General features: G+C 46.1%; 1 protein-coding gene across 7 annotated transcripts in view; it reads left to right on the forward strand.

Moving 5' to 3' along the window:
- Window positions 1-16445, forward strand: part of TACC1 (transforming acidic coiled-coil containing protein 1) — a 90716-nt gene that overhangs the window by 23052 nt on the left and 51219 nt on the right. For 2 of the 7 annotated variants that reach the window (XM_058525244.1, XM_058525248.1), the window contains exons 1-2: window positions 5033-5525; window positions 6500-6615. The exons of 2 other annotated variants lie outside the window; for them this stretch is intronic. In XM_058525244.1, the coding sequence (XP_058381227.1) occupies window positions 5365-5525; window positions 6500-6615 (277 nt within the window). In that variant the 5' untranslated portion in view covers window positions 5033-5364. Of the gene's footprint in view, window positions 1-5031; window positions 5526-6499; window positions 6616-16445 lie in introns of those variants that run through there. 3 more of the 7 variants (XM_058525246.1, XM_058525249.1, XM_058525245.1) reach the window with 2 other exon arrangements.

Consider the following 16445-nt stretch of genomic DNA (forward strand, 5'->3'; position numbering starts at 1 on the left):
TCACTGATGGAGATATGCATTCCGAGTTGTGACTCCGCAGCTCGTGCCAGGATTGCAGCAGCAGCAACAAGCTGAGAGAGAGGTATCTAGCTAATGGAATCGCAAGGTAGAGAGTGGCTGCAAGGGCATCCTGCTTTCTTCCAGTTTGATACAGTGCAAAGGGTACTGGGAGTCAGAAGACTGGGGCTCTAGATTCAGCCCTAGCACTAATTAGCTGTGTGACTTCAGGCAGGTGGCTGCCCTTTCTGTTTCAGTTTCTTCATCAGCAAATTGAGAATGAGAAAACCTGCCTTGTTACCTGAAAGAATGCTTATAAGGACAGATGAAACTTTATTGATATAAGGTACTATTATCATGACATCCTTGAGACCTTCTACATTTAAATATTCAAGAAAAAAGAAGTTAAGGATTGAGGATGTTTAGCTTGGTGAGTGAGGAGAGCACATTCAGTGATAAGATGGATGGAGTGACCACACGCAGAGAATTCCTCACCATGTTGTGGAAACCTCAAGAGTGAACAAGATAGGGCAGGCCCCGTGGCTTAGCGGTTAAGTGCGCGCGCTCCGCTACTGGCAGCCCAGGGTTCGGATCCCGGGCGCGCACCGACGCACTGCTTCTCCGGCCATGCTGAGGCCACGTCCCACATACAGCAACTAGAAGGATGTGCAGCTATGACATACAACTATCTACTGGGGCTTTGGGGGGAAAAAAAAAAGGAGGAAGATTGGCAATAGATGTTAGCTCAGAGCTGGTCTTCCTCGGCAAAAAGAGGAGGATTAGCACGGATGTTAGCTCAGGGCTGATCTTCCTCACAAAAAAAAAAAAAAAAGAGTGAACAGGATGGCTCTCGGAAAGCAGGGAGGGGGAAGTGGGTGATGTTCTGCTGAGGTTCCATTGAGGCACCTCAACCTAGTTGCCATTTGCTATCTCAATTTTGTATGGGCCAGTGCTTTTCCTGAGCGCTTCAGTGCTGCCCAGCCACTTTGGTTACATCACCAATCTGGCATTTAATCTTAGTTGAATTAGATGTATCGTTTGCTCATCAAATTCCTAAATTATTAGAAAATACAGATAAGTTGATGGGTTTGTCTGCCTGCCAGCCTTTCTGTTTTCTCATCGGTCACGTTATCTCTGTGATTCCCTAGTGCCATCCTGGTCCCGCCCTCCTTCCCTTCTTCCTCCACTCCCTTAGCAGCATCTCGTACACGATGCCTGCTCATTCCACTGGCTGTCAGAAACTCAGTTTCTTTAGCAGTAGTAGTTTGCTTCTCCTTCTGTTGGAAAAGTGTTCTCATTGTACTCAGATTGCTTACAGCTCTGATACTTATTGAACAAGTAGGGTAAAAGCTAAGGACACTAATTCCCCTTCTGCTTCTTTACTCTCTGGGGGAGAAGCAGTCTCCCTTCTGGGGGAGAAGCAGTCTCCCTTCTCGAGACAGTTTGGGGTAGGGGAAATAGCAGTTTCACAGGTATCCCAGTCTTCACTCCTTCCATCCAAGCCCCACGGTGGTTGCCAGACTGATCTTTCTAAATGGAAATGTTACTTGCTTGCTCAAAGCCTGATGACTCCCCTCTGCCCACCAAGGCTCCATGGGCCACCCAGGCGCACAGATGGCTGTTTGTCCTGCACCATGTTGGCCTCCGCAAGGTTCAAAACAGTTTGAATTAGTAAGAACATTAAAGATTGGAAGATGTCTTATAAAATCCAGGATTTGAGTTCCTCTTGTAAGATTGTTAAATAGTAACACCGGGCACCAGGAGCCGGGTGGGGCCGCCCCTTAGCACCGCATGTTCTCCAGATAGCACATCTATCACCCAGGCCGTGTCACTCGTTTACATTATCTAGGTACTTGTATTTGCTCCCCCCACCACAGGATCAAGTTCAACTTGGTTAGAGCAACTCCTTAGCAGGTGTATAGACAGGATCCTTCCCAATTTGGCCCCACCCTGCCCCTGCCCCTCACCTGCTGCCACCTTCCCATAGGCATTCTCACAGTAGCTGTGCTGCTAAATGGATAGTCGTTTGCCTGTTTGAGTTTGCTTACTCATATATTTTATTTTATTTTATTTTTTACCAAAGAGACCCATTTTGCAGATCCTTCTGGAGCATCCATTAGCAGCAGGGTGCGTGCCTGGCCTGGCCACGGTTATGGAGTGTTTCAAAGGAGTTATATTTTAGATTTTCGTGGTGTATTGATCCAAAGCTTCTGTGAAGGGCAAGAAGCAGAGGAAGGAAGAGAACAGATGGGGCCCTTTCTGTGCTTAAGGTCATTTCCAAAACAAATACGTTTCATTTGGTTACTCAGTTATATATTAGCAGACATTTTGACATCCATGAAGCTGAAGGTGTAGCAGCAAAATGATGGTTTACCTCGGTTAGGATATCTGTTGTCAAACATTGCCCATTCTTTCCCAGAATTACAGGAAAATTGATATATCAGTTACTGTCATTACTTGTACTTCTAGGCAATAAAATCAGTTCAAGATGTTGAGTAGTTACTTACTTTATTGCTGTTCACATTAAGTCCAGGAGCTTGCAGAGGAGTGATTTTTCAGAAACTGAGCATTTGTTTCTCTAATTTCAGCAAGTTGCTGTATAGGTTGGGCTTTATCTTACTGGGGCCATCACTCGTCCCAGGTTCCATTCTGTGCTGGTTCAAAAACTTGATTTCCTTAGGAGGAGTCAGGCTTTGGGAATTTATGTCATCCTAGCCAAACTCATAAGGTCTATTAGTAAACTAGAATATTCCTTTTCTGCACATTTATGGAACACCTACGGAGTGTGTGGCCCTGTCCTAATCTCTGGGGAAACAAAAATAAATCATAAATACGATGCAGTCCCTGCCGTATAGAAGCATATGGTCCAGAGGTGGGACAGTTATGTAAACAATACGTTACACACAGTGTGCTAAGTGTCGGATGACCTGACATCCTGGGACTCCTGGTTTATGTCTGTTGTCCTGGTATAACTATTAATAGTGTCCCCTATCAGAACTATTGAAAGGCCACAGTAAAAGTCTCTATGAATGTTTGGGGTATAGAGATGGTAGAAAGGAGGGAGAAATCAGCCTGCTTCCCCAGAGTAGACACTCCAGCTGGGTGATGAAGGAAGCTTGGGCAGTCAAGGTCTGGGAGCTTGAGGTGGGGGTAGAGGGGAGGAATGTGCAAAACTCTGCAGGCAAAAGGGAGATTGTTCTGAAATTAGCAGTTAGTTGGTTCAAGCTAGTCATTGTCTCCCAAATTTATCCTGTGAAAAAAATTCCCCAGGACACTTGGTAAAATGTAGATTTCCAGATCCTGCTGGCAATTTGGATTGTTTTTTAAAGAAGCACCCCAGATGATTCTTGGACATATTAAAGGCTCAGAACCAATTTTCTATTGATTATGGCTAAGAATCAAAGGGCGGGGAGCAGAGGGGAGCAGGAGCACAAGACTAGCGCACAAGTCACACATCAGCCAGGCTGGGGTGACCCTGGTGAGAAGATGCTGAGAGGTGGAACCAGCTGGGAGACATTTACAGTAGAGCATGAAAAATGAGGAGTGCAGGAACTATGTCAGTCACAACTGGCATGCAGAAGAATGAAAAGATTCGAGAGCCAGTCAGGAGGATGCATGAACAGGACCTAGTATATGCCAGTTACTGATTTACATGGGGTAATATTATTTCCAGGTAACAAGACACTTGTGTCAAATCCAGGAACCCGGGAGACCTTATATTCTGAAGGTTTATGCTGTGAGCCATAAACCTAAAATTACAAGAGTTGGATAGTGTTGTGGCATATTTCATGTGGACCTAAAAAAAAGAAAGACTCCTGCTTACTTTACATCTTTGTAGTCTCTGAACACTAGTGACAGTTTTGTTTATCTCTGGGCAGGAGCTGGATGCATTCTAAAGCATCCTGACACCCCAACACTTTTCTCTAGACTCCAGGCAAACCCTTGCCCTTCTGTTATGGTAAGACTACCTACCTCGCCTTATTTGGCATTATTTTTGCTTTTGATTTTGTTATGGAATGTGTAAGACTGTCACGATTCATCAACAGTATACCAGCCAACGGCGTGTCTCCCCCAGTTTCAGCACGACTTTGTTCCTAGATCCACCACAACTCTGGGAAATGACAGTAGTACAAGAAACACCTTCTCCAGGCAAGGAGATCATTAAGCCTGTTGAGCATTGGTGATTCGGAGAGCAGCAATCCCTAAATGGAAAATGAAGAAAATCCGAGGAGAGCTCTGCTATTCCTCTCTGCCTTCAAACATAAAGAGGGTTTTTATTTTGAAGGCTGCCTTCCCCAGGCCTGTTGGCATACTTCTGAAGCAGCTAACGAAGTCAGAAATCAAAGACTTGACAGTTATGAAAAGAAAGCCTCAAAAAGGAGAATGGGAACCCGATCAGGCTATAATTTCATGGGGTAATTTAGCACCCTTTACCCAAGACCTGGCCTCGTAGCGTCCATGAGTGCGGTTTGGGGAGGGACAAAGCCTCTGAAATTCCAGTCCTTGGCTACTCTTGTAGCGTTGCTGAGGGATTTACAAATCCTGGGAGTGACAGGGTTGAAGGTGAACGGGCTGAAATCTTCGACGCTGTCAATATCAGGCAGGAGAAAAGCACAATCAACAGCGGCCTCAAAGTTTTTTTTCTAAGGGGCTTAACTTCTGTGCGATCCAATGTCACCAACGCCATGAAGTCACAGTACCAAGATGAAAAAATAAAAATAAAAAAGGAAGGAGAAAGAGTCCAGCGCGCACGGACCCAGACCACGGATCTCCCCCGCTGCTGACGCGGACGGAGCTGTTGGGGGCGCCCGGCCCGCGGCCCGCGGCCAGAGTCGCCGCCGGGAAGCCCCTGCCCGCAGTCCAGGCGCGACCAGCGTGGCGCCGCGGCGGGGGGATCCGGCGGGCGCGCTGCAGACTTCAAAGGCCCGGCGCCGCCGCCGCCCCCGCCCGTGCGCGCGAGTAGTACGGTCCGAGGGGGCGGCTCCTGGGGCGCGGCTCCCGCCGCAGCTGATGCGCGCCCGGCCGGCCGGGAGGCGGGAGCCCGAGAGCCAGAGACCCCGAGAGCCCGAGAGCCCGAGCCGGGCCCTGAGGAGGCCCCAGCAGAGGCATCTTCGCGGCGGGCGGGGCCCGGCGCGGGGGCCGCCGCGGCCGCACGGTTTGGGAAGGAGGACGAGGAGGAAGCGGCGCTGCCTGCCGGCGAAGAGGAAGCACTCCGCCCGGGCCCCCGACGGCGCTCGTTTAACCACATCCGCGCCTCCGCTGGAAACGCTCGCAGGCGCCTGTCACCGGTTCCCTCCATTTTGAAAGGGAAAAAAGGCTCTCCCCCTTCCCCTCCTCTTAGGAGCTGGAGCCGGAGGAGCCGCGCTCATGGCGTTCAGCCCGTGGCAGATCCTGTCCCCCGTGCAGTGGGCGAAATGGACGTGGTCCGCGGTGCGCGGCGGGGGCGCGGGAGAGGACGAGGCCGGAGGGCCGGAGGGCGACCCCGAAGAGGAGGACTCGCAAGCCGAGACCAAATCGTTGAGCTTCAGGCAAGTACACGCATCCCTGCCGAGATGCAAACGTGCTGCCATCCATCCATCTGCGGCTCATTCTGTGTGCGTGTGTGTGGTCGCCCACCCGCGTAACCATCTTCACGGCAATGCTGCGTCCCTGCCCGTAACCAGGGCCCCGCTGTGCATCCGAAAGTTCAGGATGTTCTGTCCTCCCGTGTGTTTTCTTTCCCCCGTTTCCGTGTGAGCTTTCTGACCCTAAGCCAGAATTTGCAGTCTCTCCGCATCCCGGTCTGCCACGGTCACTTTCTCTAAGCTTCGATCCCCCAGCCCCCGCCCCTGCACACACACACACGTATATACACTGTCACTGGTAACTCCCGGTGGAACTTGGGGCCCTCACTGTGGGGAAGAATTCGCTCCCAGGCCCTCCTGGGGCCCCACTGTGTCCCGAAAATGCAGCCTTGGTGAAGAAGGTCGCGTGATGACAGGCCCCTGGCAGCTGGTGAGAAATGGTGGTCTCTGCTGAGCTGTCACCCATGTGATTGCGGAAGGCAGGTGACAGCATTTGCAGCCTCGGGCCGAGTGAGTTCAAAACAGGTAGAGGCCTTCCAAAGAGAAAGGCGTCATGGAGAGAATTGGCTTAATTTTTTAGGGGTTGGGGGGCAATATTAATTTTTAAGCCTCTGGGAGAGGGCTCTTGTGAGAAAAGGAGTCTGTTGGAAAGCGCTTTTTTTGGATGTCAGAGGGCAAGATGACCTCAAAAATAAATGCTGCTGGAGAAAAGCTCCAGAGGCTGGAGGAGATTTCAGGGAGACAGGATGCCAGACAGAAGCCGGAGGAGGGCCCTGCTAGAAAACCCTCAGCAGCTGCCACAGGCCAATCCATGCTGAGGACCAGTGGGTTGTAAAGTTAGGCAGACATGCTGGACTAGCCTTTGTGGATATTTAGATTATAAAGGGTGTCGGAAATACCGTTGAAAGTGGTAATTCCTCATTTTTCCCCCTTGGCAGCTCGGATTCTGAAGGTAATTTTGAGACCCCTGAAGCTGAAACGCCCATCAGATCACCCCTCAAGGAATCCTGTGATTCATCACTAGGATTGGCAGGACCTGGGGCCAAAACCCAAGGTAAAAAGACTTTCGTTTTTTGCCTCTCTTGTTTTCAACTTTTGAAAATGTAAATGAGGGAAGGAAAAGTGTTAACTTCGGGCCATTTAAAAAGGTTTGGATTATCTCCTTACTGAGAAAGAGCTGTTTTAAAGCTCCTGGTTTATTTGAAGTGTTTTTTTGTTTGTGTTTTAGGAGCATGGTGGTCAGAGGCTTTCTTCCCTAAGTAGTTTGTACATTTGCAGTATGATATTATCATTATCAGACATTCCTTCTGGGCCCTTCCCCTCGGCCCCTACAAAACAAAAATGTGTGTAGTAATGCAGTGGTGGAGGGATGTGTAGATTTGGCTTCATAAATTTCTCAGGCTAACTCACTTTCTATGGGGTGTGGCTGGAGACAAAAATTATAGATAAGAGTTGACTTTTATCTTAGATAAGGAGGAATCTTAAGAAGCTGTTTCAGAATTGTTTAGGTCTGCCTTTTCCACACAGGGCTGGTGGTGAGCCCCAGTTTACCTAAGGAAACCTGGCACGGAGATTCTCTCCTAGCCCCTCAGATCCCAACCGTGAGCCTGCCCTTCATCTACAGAAGATTCTGCTGTTCTGCTTAATTAGTAGAAGCCTTATTTGTCATGCAGACAGTTTTGAGTAAAATTTCACCTGTCTGGATAGAATTCATTTATCCATTCAGTAAACAGAATGTGCTGTGATTCAGCAGTGAACAAGTTCTGCTCTCAAAGGTAACATGGAAGGAGATGGACCTATAAAGGTTAAGCAAAATACATGTCAGCTTTTGTCTTAAGTATTATGGAGAAAAATAAAGCAGGGGGAAGAGGAATAGAGTGTATGGGGTGGGGATAGGGGATACCGAAGGGTAATTCGGGGGAGCCTTACTGATAAGGGGACTTGAGCAGAGCCCTGAAGGAAGAGTGAAGGAACAGCCTTGCACATTCCTGGGGAGAGAACGTTTCCAGCAGAGGGACTGGCATCTACAAAGGTCTGAGACAGGACCAGCCAGGGTCAGAGGGAGGCCCCATGGTGGAGAGTGGCAGCATGTTTGAGGACCGATGAGGAGGCCAGTGTGAAGTGACTAGGCAGAGCAGTGAGAGCTCAAGTCAGCCAGGTAAAGGGCGGTCCAGAACATTTTGTAATGTTTTGATTTTCTTCCTGAGTGAGATAAGAAGCCATTGGAGGACATGTTAGCTTCTTAGGACCGCCCTGAGAAAGTGGCACAAATTGAGTGGCTAAAACAACAGAAATGTATTCTCTCATGGTTTTGGAGGCTAGAAGTGCGAAATCAAGGTGTCATCAGCGCCCTGCTCCCTCTAAAGGTTCTAGGGAAGAATTCTTCCTGTCTCTTTTAGCTTCCCGTGGTTGCTGGCAATTCTTGGTGTTCCTTGGCTTGTGGCAGCATAACTCCAGTCTCTGCCTCCTTCATTACATGGCCACCTCCCTGTGTGTCTCTGTGTCTTCACGTGGCATTCTTATGAAGACACCAGTCGTTGAATTTAGGGACCACCCTAATCCAGTATGACCTCATCTCAACTTGATTACATCTGCAGAGATACTATTTCCAAATAAAGTCACGTTCACAGGTGCAGGGAGTTAGGACTTCAACATATCTTTTTGAGGGAAGACAGTTCAACCCACAACAGAGGGCTTTGAGCAAGGGGATAGTGCTTTGACTTTCTTTATAAAAGGCTAGCTGGCTGCTGTCTGGAGAAGGGACTCTAGGATGGATGTATGCTTTCTCTACTCCATTGTCTATCACTGTCACCTTGCAGTGACACATAGAGCCAGCTTTCAATTATCCGCTTACCTAATTTTTGAACTGATTCCAACTTTCTCCTCCCGACAGTTATTGTATTTTGTTGTTTAGTAACTTCACAGGTTGCCCAAGGAAGAGGAGTTCTCTGTGATAGACTTCATGACGGAGCTGGAATTTTTGGTGAAATGACGGCAGCTTTTTGTGATTTGGTGTTACTGTACGTTGTGAGCTCCATTTGGTGCTTCCCCTGCTGAGAATTCAGCAATACCCTCACCTTGCCCTGGGCTGCTCTTTCCCATTGTTTTAGGCAGAGACTGCATGGGAACTGGCAGGTTTATGTCTTGGGGAACTTGTGTGTGGCATGTTGTTTTGTAGCACTCTCTGTGATGGAAGATGCCGCTTGTTCTTCAGGGCTTCCTTTTTCTTCTCTCTAGATTGGCAGACCAGAGGGGAGATTTGCAAGCTTGAAAGAACTATTCTGTAGCCTTCCCATCAAATTTAAATAAAGCTCACAAGACAAGTTAAGTAGCTGTCTGAACGCCTCTTTGAATTGCCTTCAGCTTGGGCCGACCCCTTCCTCACCGCTCTGTCAGTTGGTAGTCGGATTCATCCCGACAGATTCTTTGCTAATTGAATAGAGGCCTGTATGGCCCCCAGAGCCATAGAGACCCAATTGTTTGGTCCTTGCTGTGCCACTGACTCATTAACACAAGTTTTGGTAACTTCTAGCTCACACTCTCTTTTTCACTCTCTCTAAAATTTTTTCTCTTAGTGAGTCATGGACCAGGAAAGCTCTGGGGAGTAGTTCATGATTCAGACCATGTATATGGTGAGGGGTGAGGAGTGGGGGTGTACAGTCTAGGAAACAACCACTGCATATTATGAAATCTCTCGATTTAGGGTCTTTAAATAATAGGATGATTGCTCATCGGCCTGGTAGTATTCTGCCTTCTAGGGCTCCTTCCAGCCAACATCTAGAGCTAGCTAGTCCAGGGTCCTGTTGATGGCCTTATCATACGTACACAGTAAATATCAAAATACAACCAAAGCACAGGTCTGACCAGGGAAGATATCAGTGGGCGAAAATTCCTGGAGAGTCATTTTATGTTGAAGTCTAATTTCTGGGCCTGGATGGTGCTCTTTCTCCCAAAATTGTTTGATTATTTGGCTCCTGATTAAGTTAGTCTTTCATATTTCTGTGATTCCAGGGCATGGTGGGACAGCAGGTGTAGATTATATAAGACTGTATCTTCTGGAGGGATGATTTATGAGTTGTTAGCCACCCAGGGGTTGGAGTTAACATATGTAAAAGATCCTGGCTCCCTGGTATAGTAATAGCCCTCAGATGTGCAGGCTGTAGCCCACATACCATAGCCATGGCCCCGACCTCAACCTCCATCTAATTCTTTGAACTCAGGGAAACATCTACATCTCTTTTGAAGTTAATTTTTTCTGTAAGTTTTCTTTTTTAGGGACTTGCAGTATCTGAACTCTATAATAACTCTTCTTAAGGTAGAGCTAGAGTATGTCACTCTCAGAATTAAACAGTGGATGAGGTTGTGGGGGGTTTTTTAAGCCACAGATAGAAGCCAGTTCAGACGAACTGGTAAAATAAAAGTATAGCTGAAGAGGTTTCTTGAAGATGCCAGAGTGGTGGCTCTGATGTTCGGGCTGGTAGTTCTGTGTTTGCTGTCTGTCTGCCTTCCCCCACAAAGGGTGTTTAAGCTGCTGCTGTTACTGTTCTTTTTGCTGGGAGATGTTATCAGTGAGGAGACATCACTAAGAAAGGACTTGAAGGAGGTACAATCTCAAAGTCATCCCCCCCCTTTTTTGGTGCTTATGGACTGTGGTTTTGTCCAATAAAAGCTGCGGGGGGTATCCTCCGCTACTTGAGGCCCCCCCCCCACATCTTTATTTACAGATTGTTACCTTTCTTTGAGAAAGAGAATCTTAATTCATGCTGAAGCTCTCATATGCCCTTGGTAAACCTACCCTGTTTGATATGTTAATTAGATGCCTGGGAATTTCAAAGACATACTATAGTCCTCCAGAATAGAAGGAAAGAGATGAAGAGGACCCATCCACAGGTATTTACTGCTGGAGGCCTTGTGGGGAATGCGGGGTGGTTTGTTGACACGATTTTGGTAGTCTAGATCAGGAATCAGCAAACTGTGGCTCTGAGACCTCATCTGGCCTGCTGCCTGCCCGAGAGCTAAGAATTGTTTGTATGTTTTTAAATGGTTGGAAAGAAAATATTTTGTCACGTATGAAAATTATATGAAATTCAAATTTTAGGGCCCCAAAATAGAGTTGTGTTGGAATGCAGCCACCCTCGTTGATGTAGGTGTCGTCTGTGGCCCCTTCCGCACTACAGTATCATGGTTGAGTACTCAGAACAGAGACCAAATGGCTGGCAAAAGCCTAAAATATTTTCTCTCTGGCTCTTTACAGAAAAGTTTGCCAACCTAGATCCACACTTATGATTTGGTAAAAAATATAAAGTTTAAGTAATTTGGGGTGATGACTTAAAAAAAGGTGGCAAGGCTGTACCTGATTAATTAACAAATGAGCTGTGGGTGTTGGTGCCTTCAGTGTAGGCTGTATCGTCAGGTAAGTCTTCAGGGAGAAACTGGTTTGGGCTGGCTGTTTGTCTTCCTTGCAAAACAGAAATGATGTGATTGGTCTGTCAATGTACCTGATTTTCAGTTGACTAAAAGATCTGAGGAGTTACAGAAAAACGAAATTAGGGAGGAATGGGGAGAATTTTGGAATCATTTGCTACAAGTACAAACAAATAGACTTTTAACTTTTGCCCGATAAGTGTCAATGTAACTTTGGGTGTTTGAGAATTTGTAATTTGACCGTTGATATGGTATGTTGTTGGTTTATGTTGTGTGGTTGATATGGTATCTTTATCGGAATATTTTAGACTGTACCTATATAAGACCTAGAATGAAGATCTTGTTAAAATCTATGTTGTAGATTTTCGAAAATCGAAAATGTCCTCTCCCTGTCCCTACCACAGGGATTGCTTTATTAGAATTTCCTAGAAGTAATGGGACTAATAAGGACCTTTAACGTTACCTAGTCCAACAGTTCAACCCATGTGGCTCCTCTGACAACATCCCAAGCTAATGCTTTTATTTTTATTTTTTGATGTGATTGGCTCTTTCACAGTTTAATTTAAATATTTATATTATATTATTTTAAGATATTTAAGGCTTGAAAACCTTAGCAGCATGATTCAATTCTAGGTTTTGTCCCCACATATAATGTTTTTGGCTCTCAACTTGGAGATGCCCACTGGTTAGTAAATGGGATCCGAGCCGTCTTTCTTTGTTGCTCTATTTATCCCAGTGTAGATGAGCTCCTCTATCTCTATATGGTGCTCCACCCAAGAAGAATTGTCTTCTTGGGGGAAAAAGTATAATTTTTCCAGTGGAGACCTCAGAGAGTACAGAACCACAGTGTTTGAATAAAAAACTCGGTCAGGGGCAAAGTCTGCCTGCCAAAAGTAAAGGTTTTTAGTGACTGTCAGTGCAGTATTTTTAAGATGAATAGTAAATTCAGGACCTCCTTAAGAAATATTATAATGATTAAACTCATTTCAGACTTGCCACTCTCCAGTTTTGGGCTTAACTGAGCATCAATATAGCAATATAGCTTACTTTGCTAGTTTCTAGTGGTGGAGGCATTTTCTCTGTGTGTGTGTGTGTGTGTGTGTGTGTGTGTGTGTGTGTGTGTGTGTGTAAACCCTTCTAAAATTATGTTGCTACCATTTAATGCTCCACCTAAAAAATGATTAAACACTTAAATTAAAGAATGGTCATAGTGTCTTTTTCAACTGACCAGTAATAGTGTTCATAGGAAGCCCTGGTGGTATGAACCATTTTGTCAGAATCTCCTAAACTCAGATTAGTGATGGGAAGATTATGGTTTATCCACCCAAAACAGCCATCTTAGTGGGGATTTGATAACTGAGGGTTGCTGAATTGTCCAGTAACTGTTAACATTGGGCCTAGAAAGAGATTGCTATTTGTAACTTCAAGATCTCACCCTCACCTTTGCGTATACATGAACCTAATTTTATGAGTTCACACAAACATGATTGGATCCCCAGGGGTTAGATTGATGATGGCCAAACTCACAAGGGAATAGTAAGCGAATGGAGTATTTCATTAATTCACAAGTGAAAAATGTAATTTGACAGCTCTGTTTGGCAGATACAAATATTCTCCTAGCCAGTCCAGGTACCATCTTTCCTATGTCATTTCTGGAAATATAACAACAAATTATTGATCTCCATCTTTCCACTGCAGGACTCCCACCTAGCAGACCACCAATGTTCTGTTTCAGACTTCTTTATTGGATGTATTGGAAGCAAGTGGGTTTTTTCCTTTTTTTAGCATCTTATTTGATTTTTATAACAATGATGCTATGAGATAGGACACATGTGATTTCCATTCTGAAGATTGGGAAATTGAGGCCAGAGCCTTTACTGCTAGTAGTAGGGCGGGGTGTTAAATTCAGCTTTCAAGATCACACATCCAGAGCTCTTTGGAATATATTCTGCAGCTTCTCTTCCCAGGGAATGTGTGAATCTGTCTCTTCACTGATTGAAGAGAAGGCTTATCAGAGGAAATAAAGGTTTTTAAAATCTTGCCAGGACAGAGTGTGTGATGGGGGAAAGCATCCTCTTAAGTATCCTGTTAAGTTATAGTAATTTTTTTTTTTTTTTGGTGAGGAAGATTGTCCCTGAGCTAACATCTGTGCCACTCTTCCTCTATTTTTTGTATGTGGGATGCTGCCATAGCATGGCTTGATGAGCAGTGTGTAGGTCTGCACCCAGGATCTGAACCTGTGAACCCTGGGCCGCCAAAGCAGAGCACATGAACTTAACCACTATACCACGAGGCTGGCCCCAGATAGTAATTTTTTAAGAAAAAAATTCAGCAGGTGATGCATCTTCCACATGTGTTAATTTGGCACATATAATGTATGAAGTATAAAATGTATTTTAGGAATTTTGAACTTCAGAAGTTTGCAGCACAATTCCAGAAGGAAAAAAAAAAAGCATCACTGGGTAAGCAGTGCTGTTGGATTGAAAACATTTTGCTTCCCTAATGCTTAGCTTCAGCTCATCAATGAGAAATAAAGAGGGAATGGACACATTCAGTAACAGCTTTTGCTTTCCCTCCCCCCTGTGAGTCATGTATGGGTGAGGAGAGGCAAGGTACATGGAGAGGTGTGCAGTCTCCTGGGACTCTGCAGCTATTTTGGGGTAGGAAGAGGAGTTTCTAAGAGGCCTGTATTAGTATCTATTGCTGCATAACAAATTACTCCAAACTTACTAGCAGCTTAAAGCAGTAAACATTATCTCACATAGTTTTATAGTTTTCATAGGTCTGGAATTTGGGAGCAGCTGAGCTGGGTGGTCTGGCTTAGAGTTACTTGTGAGAATGCAGTCACAATGTTGGCTGGGACTGCAGTCATCTGAAGGCTTGACTGAGGCTAGAGGAACCTCTGCCCAGGTGGCTCACTCATGCCTGGGAAGTCAGTGCTGGCTGTTGGTGGGAGGCCTCAGTGCTTCACCATGTGGATGAACTTCTCCAGGGGGTTCTTGAGTGTTCTTCCAGCATGGCAGTTGACTGTCCACAGAGTGAGTGATCCAAGAGCAAGTTGGGAGCTGCACTGTCCTTTGTGACTTAGCCTCAGAAGTCACACTCTGTTATTTCCACAGTATCTTTTTGGCTACACATGTCTGTCCAAGGACGTGAATACCAGGAGGTGGGACTCCTCGGGGGCCATCTTGGAGGCTGGCTACCACAAGGCTCTCAAACTTATACCAAAGGGTATAATTTCAAAGACTGCAAAGTTTTCTCATTACTCTGTTCCTTTGGGGCCTCTTCACTGCCTCCCCCACCCCTACCTTTTGTCCCTTTTCTTAGAGTGGAGGAGCAGAAGAGGCAGGAGAAATGATGTGGCTGTCCTGTTGTGGAGGCGTCTCCTGTGCTCGGTGTACCGGCTGCTGTTGCTCTGTCTGGAGGCACCTCTCTTGCTGAACATTCCTCCCTCCTTTTCTTTATCCTGCATCAGCTTCTCAGCTCATGTGGGCGGTTGCTGCTTTGTGAGAGAGGCATTGGTATTTTGAGTTCTCCAGTAATTATTTCTGAAGAGATGCACATTATGGTGTTTGGCAGCAGCAGAGTGAAGTTACACAATTTCAGATCTCTGCAGAGGAGTCCCATCTGTTAGCATGTGCTCTTTGTCTCCTGGCTCCTCCTGCTGCAACCTTTTGGAGGTGGAGGAAAAGTCCTGTGGGGAGGGCCTTCTCTGATTTCTGTCTGTTAGGGCATTTCGACCCTATTTGAAATGTAACCTCAAACAAGTCCAGATGCTTCCAAAACTCAGGGGCATCTCATGAGTGAGAAGAGAAGACGTTCATTGTTAGATTGGCTTCTCTGGAGAAGGCTTCTGCTTCCTGATTAGTGAGCCCTGCCCTCTTACCTTATTGTAATCTTGGCCTTCAGAGGACAGAATTTGGGTATCTTTTTTTTTTTTTTTTGGTGAGGAAAATTGGCCCTGAGCTAACACCTGTCACCAATCTTCCCCTTTTTGCTGAGGAAGAGTGGCCCTGAGCTAACATCCATGCCCATCTTCCTCCACTTTGTATGTGGGACCCCACCACAGCATGGCTTGATGAGTAGTGTAGGTCCTGCCTGGGATCCAAACTTGTGCACCTGGGCCGGCCCCTGGGTCTCTTTTTAAATAAAATGGTATAAGGTGCTGGTTTGGAAATTTGAAGTACCTTCTTCATCCTTAGGACAAGCTTTTTCAGATTGTCAAGTGGCTTTCCAGATTATTCTTTACCTGTGGAGTCTTGTATTTTAGAGTGAGTCTCTCTCAGGAGTTGGAAGCTTCTCTCAGGAGAACAACATGGCACCTGGTGGCCTGTCTTACAAAAAGCAATTAAACTCCCCCTCCCCCGCTTAGCTCCTGGGTAATGTTTTTGTTTGGTGTTTTTTGGAGGGTGTGGAGGAGGACATTTGGACAGTTAGTTCCTTGTCTGGGTTCCGTCAAGGGTGTGTGTGTTGATGTTGTTTTTCTGCTTTAAGTAGTGACATTTTAAAATTATGGCTTACCTAAGAGGATGTTCTGCCTTTTCCCGCTTTGACTCACCCACTGGGAACCCCCTCCTCACTCCCAGGCTTCTCAGGGGCCCCGGGGCCCCAGTGGTTGTCAGGGGAATATGAGCTCTGCAGCCACACCCTTAGGTTCTCCCCAGCATTCCCGGAAAAGGCCTTCTTGTCTCATTGTCCCTTGCTGGACAAGTACATCCTGTCCACTTCTCCATTTTAAGGCTGTTGACTAAGTGGCTGAGAAAGTGCATATATAAAGTATATTTCAACTTTGGGGGAATCAGAGGAACTGGGAACTCTGAGGCATGAAACTGCAAAAAAAAAAAACCCTCAAATTTTGGACGCTTGCCTAAATGCTAATATGTACCTTGTTAACAGTACCCTCAAGTGAGACCACTTCAGCAGAAAGGGTGGCACAAGTGCCAGAGTCACACTTGTTTTCCTCCTGAAGCCCTTGATTCAAACATGGGAGATAGGGGGTGGGAGGGCAAGACGGGGACACAGGCCTACAGGTAAAGAGGAGTGGCTTCAAAGGGCAAGGGTCAAATGAGAAACAAATGTCAATCCTTTACAGCTTTGTGTAGAGCAAAGCAGCTTCATCATGACTTACCTGTACTGTTTTCTGTATAGAAAAGATAATCAGTTGAGAAGGGAGTCCTTTATGTATCAGGCATTCATCAGCAGTGGGCCCTGATTGAGCAGCAACTCTGTTTTGGGTGCTCAGTTTCTGCTTTGGGGATACAAAGGGCACCAGGGTGTAAGGCCCCCGCAGGGCTCAGAATCTGGAGGGAGCTAGCTGCCTTCTATTTCCTAGGCCTCTTGGCCCCCTTGGCTTCCCCAGATGTTGTAGCAGCAAATAGGTAGTTTCAGCAAAGGAATATGTAAAGGAGGTCTTGGAAGAAGTCAAATGTTAAAAATTAGAATTAAAAAAAAAAAAAAACT

This window comes from Diceros bicornis, chromosome 29, assembly GCF_020826845.1.
Source record: "Diceros bicornis minor isolate mBicDic1 chromosome 29, mDicBic1.mat.cur, whole genome shotgun sequence".
NCBI lineage: Eukaryota > Metazoa > Chordata > Mammalia > Perissodactyla > Rhinocerotidae > Diceros > Diceros bicornis.